General features: G+C 42.8%; 2 protein-coding genes across 5 annotated transcripts in view; one reads left to right on the top strand and one right to left on the bottom strand.

Annotated features, from left to right (window-relative positions):
* The window catches only part of CHEK1 (checkpoint kinase 1), a 33,624-nt gene extending 27,247 nt beyond the window's left edge, over positions 1–6,377 (top strand). Inside the window, exon 13 of the mRNA XM_003796777.3 lies at positions 6,229–6,377. The gene's annotated coding sequence lies outside the window, so the exon portion shown is untranslated. The remainder of the gene's footprint in view (positions 1–6,228) is intronic.
* ACRV1 (acrosomal vesicle protein 1) lies at positions 1,516–7,754 on the bottom strand. 4 transcript variants are annotated; one of them, XM_012809569.1, is made up of 7 exons: positions 7,703–7,754; positions 4,744–4,816; positions 4,430–4,503; positions 4,139–4,252; positions 4,055–4,096; positions 2,600–2,719; positions 1,516–1,640 (listed from the first exon to the last, which is right to left on the bottom strand). In XM_012809569.1, the coding sequence occupies exons 1-7, from the start codon at positions 7,752–7,754 to the stop codon at positions 1,516–1,518; spliced, it is 600 nt and encodes a 199-aa protein (XP_012665023.1). The 4 variants fall into 4 exon arrangements, with proteins under 4 accessions (XP_012665023.1, XP_012665022.1, XP_012665020.1 ...); XM_012809568.1 differs by having other exon boundaries at positions 4,055–4,252; positions 4,445–4,503; XM_012809566.1 differs by lacking the exon at positions 4,430–4,503 and having other exon boundaries at positions 4,139–4,369; positions 4,571–4,816.
* Between the last annotated feature and the right edge of the window lie 1,361 nt (positions 7,755–9,115).

Raw genomic sequence — 9,115 nt, forward strand, 5'->3', positions numbered from 1 at the left:
AAAAAAAAAAAAATTCACATACCATAAAATTTGCCCTTTCAAATGTACCCCCTTTAGAGTGTACTTGGGTGGTTTTTAGTACGCAGTTGTGCAGCCATCGCCACGATCAAATTCTAAAACAATTTCATCAATTCTGAAAGATGCTATTCATTAGTAGTTGCTTCCCATTTCCCCCTCGGTGTTCCCAGCACTCTGGGACACTGAGGGGTGGATCGCTTGAGCTCAGGAGTTCGAGACCAGCCTGAGCAGGAGCAAGATCCCATCTCTAGAAATAGCCAGATGTTGTGGTGGGCGCCCATAGTCCCAGCTACTCAGGAGGCTGAGGCAGGAGGATCACTTCAGCCTGTTTGAGGTTGCTGTGAGCTATGATGCCACGGCACTCTACCCAGGGCAAAAGTGAGATTCTGTCTCAAAAAAAAAAAAAAGAAAGAAAAAGAACTAAAGAAGGGTTGAGTTTTATATACCATAATAAATGGAAGGGTGTGGGGGAAATAGGGATGGAAAGGTGAGGGGTCAGAGAGAAGTACCTGGAATACAGTTGGAGCCCTCTAAAAGTTCTCTACTCTACAGTTCTCTTTGTTGTCGCTTCTCTATGAGACCCCCTTCACTTTCATAAATACGGAATAGTTAAAGAATGTATTCACGTTTTTATTTCAAATTAACATGAGGGTAGAAATTGCTAGGTTACATTGTTCTCAGTTCCAAGGTAAAGTTGTAGTTGAACACCAGGGGATGTGCTGAACACCCTCACTTTGTGCACATTAAGTGAGATCTTGCCAATTGCCCTCCCTTGTCCAGCCAATTGTCCTCCTCCCTGCCCCCTCCTCTCCCTTCCCCCATGCTGTACTCTATTTGTGTTTTATCATTTGTGTAGGTGTGTAATTGTTTATGTATTGGTTTCATATTAATATTTAGTACATTGGATTTTTCCCCCATTCCTGAGATACTTTACTGAGAAGAATATGTTTCAACTCCAAGTAAACTTAAAAGATGTAAAGTCTCCATCTTATGGCTGAATAGTGCTCCATGGTGTACATATGCCATGGTTTGTTAATCCATTCATGGGTTTATGGGAGAATGCATTCACTTTAGTGTGCGGGAAAGAAAGCTAAGCTGACCCTGCAAGTGAACTGATGGGAAAAGAAGTCTAGCTTGAGCCTGTGTTCTTTTTTTTTACAGTTTTTGACCAGGGCTGGTTTTGAACCTGCCACCTCCAGCATATGGGGCCAGCACCCTACTCTTTTGAGCCACAGTTACTGCCCTGAGCCTGTGTTCTTTAACAATGTGGTATTTAGTGAAGAATAAAACAGGAATATTGAGAGATGGAGTTGGAGCAGGGAAGACAGAGGACAGAGAATGAATAGGGCATGGATAGGACAGGAAAAATATTTATTTGAATATTCTGCCTGATGCTCAGGCAGATGTGATTAGTTATTGACTGAGGAAGAAACTATAAATTGAGCCAAGTAGAGTGATGGAGTCTTCAGGCAGAACAAGAAGCAAGGGCATGGGCTTCTAGATTTTGTTGCAGAAAGGTCGATTCCGACAGCATATAATTTGCATCCTGGTTCCATGAGAAAACAGGTTCATCGATGGGCACATGTTCTCACATCCCTGAACCATGAATTGGAGTTTTCCACCTAAAAGGAGCAGAGACAGACTGTCATAAGTCTCCTTACTCCTTTTCCAACTTTTAGCCTTTACCCATGGTCTTCAATGTCCCCATGGAGCGATGGCCAAGACTTCCTCTTAAATATCTTTTCTCTACCCCTTCCCTTCTATTTGTCTACCCTGGGACCTTCCCCACCAGTTGCCCACTCCTGTCCTACATCTTCAGCCTCTTCTCTACTGGCTCCCTTTTTGGTTTATAAACATGCTGAAATTCTCCTGAATGAAAAAATACTTTGTCTTGACCATTGCTATTCTATTTCTTTCTTTCCAGAGATCTGGCTGTCCTTATCGTCTTTTAACTTCCTTCTCATTCACATCTTGGCCCCTGGCACTCTGAATTATGACCCCACTGTGCTGGTTACACAGGTCTACTCATCAAATCCTGCGGCCTTTCCTTCAGACTCTTCAACTTCAGCATGTACATGATACTGTTGACTACACCTTCTTTTCTTGATACTCTCTTCTCTTGACAAGATCTTACCTACTGCTTATCTATTCCGGATCCAATTATGTCTGCTCTCCCAAGTTGAAATCTCACATCACCAACTAGCTGCATCACCTCCTTTCCAGGTTTTCCTGTATCTCTAATCTTTCCTTCCCCTGAACTCCCTGCATTTTATGTGTGTCTCTCTTATGACACTGTTTTCTCTTTTGTGATATTTCTTACACCATAATCTCTTTGTACAGAGTTCATCTTTGATTCATCCTTCCATAGGGCTCATAGTGCTGTCGGTATTTATTGAGTGATGAATAAATGGGCACATGCAGAAATGTGGGGGAAATGGCGTGTCTAGCGAGGGCCCAAACTATAAGGAGAGTTATGCAGTGTGCTTCATGGAGTGGAAGCAGCCAAGATCCCTTAGTTTAGGGATGAGGAGTGAAAGTAAGGGTTCTATGGTAAAGATTGGCTCATAAAGTCCCCACATACCTTCAAAGATCTTCTTTAACATGCACTGCTGGGAATTCTGAGTGGTGCAGATTCCCTCTCCCCGAAGACATTTTCCTTGATCATTCATATAAGCACATGTATGGCAATTTAATAAAACACCTGAAAATTTAAGATAAGCTTGATAAAATTTCCTTATGGACAAGTTGTGTAACCTTGAGTCACACGTCTCAGGAGTGATGATGGGTATTAAGTAGCTTGGATATAGCACATTCATTCATTTCTGAGTTCTTGTTGGAGATCGGAGGTCCTTGTCTCTGATAGAGATGTTTCAGAGGAAATTCCTTCATTCTAATACTTCATCTATGACCCCCATCATTGTTGTTGAATCCCAATTTATCACTCTAATACTTTTAAATCAGTCTGTCTTTCCATTGGCTTCATGGACATTTATAATTAGATGCCCTTCTGGCATGTCTGATACAATAGGAGCAAAGTATGTGATTGGCTCCCTTTTGTACTCTCCATCCGATTCTCGCCCACAAGGCATAAGCCCTTGAACTCATATTTGATTAATAAGCTATGTTAGAATGCTCTAATATTGCAAATCCTGTAATGAGGCTGCATCATTCTCTATTTTCAAACTGACCACATCGAAGGTCACTAATGACATTTCTTTTGAAATGCTTCCATAGTGTCGCTTTTGCTATCTCTCTACTAAACCCCTAGTTCAGGAAGCATACAGAAGTGGAAAGCATGGGTTTTGGACAGACCTAAGTTTGAATCCAAGGTTTGCCACTATTCTTGCCATGTGACATCAGACATTATTACCTTAGCCTCACTTCTCTTGTCTGAAAATTTAATAAGAATAATACTTAAACAATGGGGTAAGATACAAAGTATTTATGTCTGGAAATAATTTGAGGCATGAAACTTTAGGTCTTATTTTTCTTCCCTGAACAACACCTGTTAAGAGCCACAAAATTGCGGTTGTCTTGGAAGTTATTTCTGGATCTAACAGACAAAAGCTTTACATTCCATGTTCAAACAAAGACCCACTAACTGCAGTGCTAGACCCCTTACAAGATTTTCAAAATCACAGCATTCTAACACAGTTTAAGAGGTAGGTTTAGCATGAAGCTAATGAAGGTTAGTCTTTAGAACTCTGCACTTCCATGAGGCCCTTCCAGGGAAGCTGTGTGCATTTTTATTCACAATTTCTTATGGAAAGAAGGATTGGTGGAGCTACTGGCCTTTGTATCTGTGCTTTTTCCTTAGTGGGAATCTTCCAGATTGTTTAGCTTTTAGGGTCTCACTAAACCTGGATCACGCCTCTAGGTATTATTGTGAAGAGACCTAGAGAATCTTTGGAAGAGCTGTTTGTGAAGTATTAATGATTGTTTCTTATGCATTCCTTCCCTAAAATTGGGTTTTCTTGACGTATTGCCTACTCCTCACCTGAACTCAGTGACTGGCACCCATCCAAATGTTGCTCACCTGAAGATGTACTTGAAATTGGTGCCCCCGAAGGCTGTTCCCCTCCAGCCTGTTCTCCAAGCTGTTCACCGGAAGCCTGTTCACCTGAAGCCTGTTCACCTGAAGGTTGTTCACCTGAAGGCTGTTCACCTGAAGGCTGTTCACCTGCCGTGTGCTCACCCGAGGGCTGTTCTACATGCTCACCCGAGGACTGTTCACCTGCCGAGTGCTCAACCGAGGACTGTTCACCTACATGCTCACCCGAGGACTGTTCACCTGCCGAGTGCTCAACCGAGGACTGTTCACCTGCATTGTGCTCTCCCGAGGCCTGTTCACCTGCATTGTGCTCCCCCGAGCCCTGTTCACCTGCATTGTGCTCGCCCGAGGTCTGTTCACCTGTATTGTGCTCGCCTGAGGGCTGTTCACCTGCTGCATGTTCACCTGAAGGCTGTTCACTTGAAGCGTGCTCACTGTGCTCACCCGAAGACTTTTCAGCTGAAGGCTGTTCTCCGGAAGGCTGCTCACTGGAGTGCTCACTTGTAGAATGCTCAACTGAAGTATGCTCGCCTGTAGCATGTTCTCCAGAAGAGTGCTCGGCCACATTGTGTTCATTTGAACCATGCTCACTTGAACCATGCTCACTTAAGGTGTTGTCATTTGAAGACTCGTATAAAGCCTCAGCATCAGGAGGGTTTGCAAGTGGAAAGTACTCGCCTGAAAGTTGTTGGACTGAAGCTTTATGATTCATGGAGCCAGGAAGCTCATCAGGCTGACCTGATGCTTCTGGAATGGAGAAGAAAAAGGAGAGAGATGATAAAGGTGACAGAGAAAAAGGGGTAGAAGACTACTTTCCTAGGAAGTAAGGCTAATGTGGGACTCCTAAGTTTTCTGTGAGTCTCGGGTCAGGCCCCTGAAGATAGTACAGATATTAGGGGAAGTCACCCAAGTATCCTTAAGAAACCTCTGCTGGGATGGAGGGGAAGAATTTCAAGATCCACAATATTAAAAACTGCACAGAGGGGCCCATTTATACATGAACTAAAAGTGCCTATAGGGAAATGACTATGTGTCCCTGACAAAGTCAGCCTCAGGAAATCCATGTACTGTCACTGGTGTAATCAGAGGTCTAGCATCAACTCTCCTGTTCTGCGGTGGGTAATAGGCAAAGAGAACAGAGATAGAGTGAAAGCAAGTAGTTCTCAATAAGTAGAATAATACTTACTATATAATAATACTTATTATTAAGTATTAATAATAAGTAATTCTAGCCTGAGTTTGGAGTGGACGTCCTGAGTTTAAAGCAGGCGTCCTCAAACTAGGCCCATGGGCCAACATGTCTGCCTAGGATATTTATCCGGCCCGCTGGGTGTTTTTGCTGCTGCTGACTGTCCTGCTTAGTAGCCGACTTGTCCTGGGGCCCGCAATCCGGCCCTCCAACGGTCTGAGGGTGAATTGGCCCCCTGTTTAAAAAGTTTGAGGACCCCTGCTTTAAACCTTCAAGCAGGGTAAACTTTAAGCTAGATGATGACGAATATCAAATGTGCTCCCAAAAATTATCAGAAGAGATTAAGTCACCTTGATTTGCTAAGGTCAAATTCTTTCTCACACTCAATCCCCAATCCCCTGTGAGTTGGGGACTCAGAAAACAAAGTTGCTGTAAAAAAGATAAAAAATTCTTAGCCTAGCTTATGTATCTGTGAATTGAGATTCCTTACAGTGTACCATTTACACCCACTTCATGGAGTTGTCATGAGGATTTAATAAGATTAGGTGCCCAATTAATTTTCTCTGAGTTACACTGGGAGTTACCAAATTTTCAGATGGTCATTCTCTCTGGACAGTCTCTTTACCTGTAATCAATCTTATTAATGACTGTCAGACAAATATTCCTTAAGTATAACTTTCATTTTAATTGAAGGGAGGTACTAAACAATTTGATTGTTACTCTTTGATTAGACTGAGCTTCCTAGAGGAGAATGATAACTGAGCTATTAATCATAGCCAACAGCTGAGAGGAATTAGTCAATGGCCCTCAAATACTCAAGTTCTTGAAGAATTCTGCAATAGTTACATATTCTGGGAGCATCGCAGTACTCATAATCAGTCACATTCTATAACACCAGGATTAGAATATGTTGATAAAGAAAAGGCAAGATTTAGTAAGGCTTTTAGGAAGTTTTTTTTTTTTTCTTGAGACAGAGTCTTACTATGTCACCCTTGGTAGAGTGCCATGGCATCCCAGCTCACAGCAACCTCCAACTCCTGGGCTTAAGTGATTCTCCTGCCTCTGCCTCCCAAGTAGCTGGGACTACAGGCACCCACCACATGGTCTGGCTATTTTTTGGTTGCAGCCGTCATTGTTTGGCAGGCCCAGGCTGGATTTAAACCCGCCAGCTCAGGTCTATGTGGCTTGCACCTCAGCCACTTAAGCCACAAGTGCCCAACCAGGAAGTTTTTATTTTAAAAACTTACTACAAAAATGTTACTTGCTTGATTGATTCTTCAGCAGTTAACAGAAGTTTTATTAAATATGTTTTTCTTTTTCTTTCTTTTTTTTTTTTTTGCAGTTTTTGGCTGGGACTGGGTTTGAACCCACCGCCTCCAGTGCCCTATTCCTTTGAGCCACAGGTGCTGCCCTAAAGATATTTTTCTGATATAAAAGGGAGGCTTGAAAAAGCACACTAATTTTTATTATTTTTATTTTTTATTTTTATTTTTTTGAGACAGAGTCTCACTTTGTCACCCTTGGTAGAGTGCTGTGGCACCGCAACTTCAAACTCTTGGGCTCAAGAGATTCTCTTACCTCAGCCTCCTGAGTAGCTGGGACTATCAGCACCTGTCACCACGCTCGGCTATATTTAGAGATCAGGTTTCACTCTGGCTTAGGCTGGTCTCGAACCTATGAGCTCAGGCAATCCACCTGCCTCAGCCTTCCAGAGAGCTAGGATTACAGGTGTGAGCCACTGCGTCCGGCTAATTTCTAGTTTTTATTATAGTTTATTACTCATTACTTCATGTGGCTGGCACATACTACCATCTGATGGCTGTGTATCAATATTTCTGAGTCAACTTTTCAAAGTCCAACCAAGGAAAAAGCAAAATTTCTGGCAGCTGATATTAAAGAAAATCCATTGTCAGCTCACTCATAGCTCAGACCTCATGACTCTCCCTTCTCCTGTAGGAGGCAGGAGGAAACATATCCCACCATGAATTGGGGATTCTGAAAGAGGAGACACAACTTGATGGATAAAACAGTCATAAAAGAGAGGCTTGTAAGGTCTCTGGCCTAAGAGCACTGCTGGGTTCTGAGATGGCTTTCTAGGTAAGTCATATTCCCGTGTCCTTCTATCTTTCCTTGGTAAATCACATAAGAATTCCTTACTCTGAATTGATGGGGACAAACCTTCATTGGGCTTCTACAGAATCTTTAGGCCTATCCTCCCATCTCCCAGAACAACAGGTACAAATATTGAGTGGGGCCCTCAGACTGTAAAACCATAATTAGGGGAAATCACCTGGTTAGGAGTGCTCAGAGTCGGACTTGGTGAGCTACTCTTGATTCTGATTCAGATTGGTTTGGGTAACTAAGAGACTGGTCTACCTTCCATGGCTGAAATACCTTAAAGACGTCCTCTTAAGTTTCTCCCAAAGCCTAGATAGAGGACTTACCTCTGGCATATCCAAGCAGGTAAAGGCTCATCAGTAAGAGAAACTTGTTCATCTGGATTTAGAGAAAGAGGCGACCCTAGTATGGGGCACCCAAGAGCCAGCCAAGCAAACTGTGAGCTGAAGCTCCCAATGCTGAGCTCTGGGAGTTCTAGAACCTCAGAAACAGTCCACATTTCCTCACAATGGGGTGTGCCCTGAGGTCCCCACGTGGCCCTAGCAACCCATGGCATAGCCCACCAGTGAAGGCTAATGAATATTTTCTATTTGTAGGGGGTGTGTTAAGGCTATCTGCCCTATCTTATAAAATATATAAAATAACACTCCTCGTAATAAATTTTAAATGATACCTATTCTCTTTTTAAGGTGTTCTTGGCAGAGAGGTGATTGGCTGGTCCTTCTCTGTTTGAGTATCTGAATTAACCTTTGGTTGGAGGGGAGAAGAGGCAGAGAGAAAGATTTTATTTTTTACATTCCCTTTCCATCACAGTTGACACTGACTCTTGACATGGCAAAGCTTCTGCTAGTTGTCCTCATCTTCCATGGCTCTAGCTCTTGTATGTCATCCTCTGCCCGCTTAGGCCTAGGGATGAGAACGGTTTCCTGCTGTGCTAATATCCCAACTTTTCTTATTTTTCCTTAACCATGCCCTCTTCTATAAATTGTCTTTTCATATAGACCTTTATCAAACATGGTTTTGCAGGAAACAAGTGGCAAACTCAAATGGATAAAGCACAGATAATGAGCAGTATAAAGGGATCAATAAAGGATATTTAAAAACTCTGTCTTGAGCTGTAATTTCTACCAAGAAGGAACCAAGCTGAGAAGAGGAATACAGTGAGGGCTCCACTGGGTATTAAGCTAGAATTCTTAGGGGATTAGGTGGCAGAGATCCTCTAGCCCCCATCTCTTCTTCTCTACGCAGCTCTCTTGGACCATTTTGTTACATGTACCACTGAATGCTGGATCTAGAATTTATGTATTTGCCACTTGTTATAATTGCTTGTTTCCTTATTGGACACTAAGCTCCTTGCAAAGCTAGAATTCCCGTCTTTTACTTCCATTCTCAGAGATTCAATCTTTCTTGATCACTGTTGTAACCCTAGTACCTAGCAACATGCTTGCCACATAGTCGGTATTTAATAAACTTTTCCTGAATGAAGGAATGAATGATTTGTCTTTTGGGGGTCTCTCTCTGCCTCAGGAAGAATCTATAGAGTCTCTAGAGCAAGCTGGCTTAAGGTTCTGGGTCAGTTAAGGAAGGCTGGATGATTAAGGGTCAGAAGTTACTTGGCTTGAGTTGGAGGATAAAACTGAGATTTCTGGGCCTCAGGCTGGCTGGCTTTCTTTAGAGTAGAGAAAGGCATCAAAGAGCGTCCTGTCAATAGTTCCTTTCCCCCAGGGGGAGTGAGGATC

This window comes from Otolemur garnettii, unplaced genomic scaffold, assembly GCF_000181295.1.
Source record: "Otolemur garnettii isolate 467f Iridium unplaced genomic scaffold, OtoGar3 scaffold00108, whole genome shotgun sequence".
NCBI lineage: Eukaryota > Metazoa > Chordata > Mammalia > Primates > Galagidae > Otolemur > Otolemur garnettii.

Bases quoted from the DNA above. Each gene is read 5' to 3' on its own strand.
- ACRV1 (XM_012809566.1), bottom strand. From the start codon at position 7,754: ATGAACAAGTTTCTCTTACTGATGAGCCTTTACCTGCTTGGATATGCC. The intron at 4,370-4,570 runs GTGAGCACTCCA...AGCACAATGCAG, and splicing joins TTCAGTTGAGCATTCTACAA to GTGAACAGGCCTCGGGAGAG. The intron at 2,720-4,054 runs GTGAGCAACATT...TTAAATTTTCAG, and splicing joins AATTTCAAGTACATCTTCAG to GTGTTTTATTAAATTGCCAT.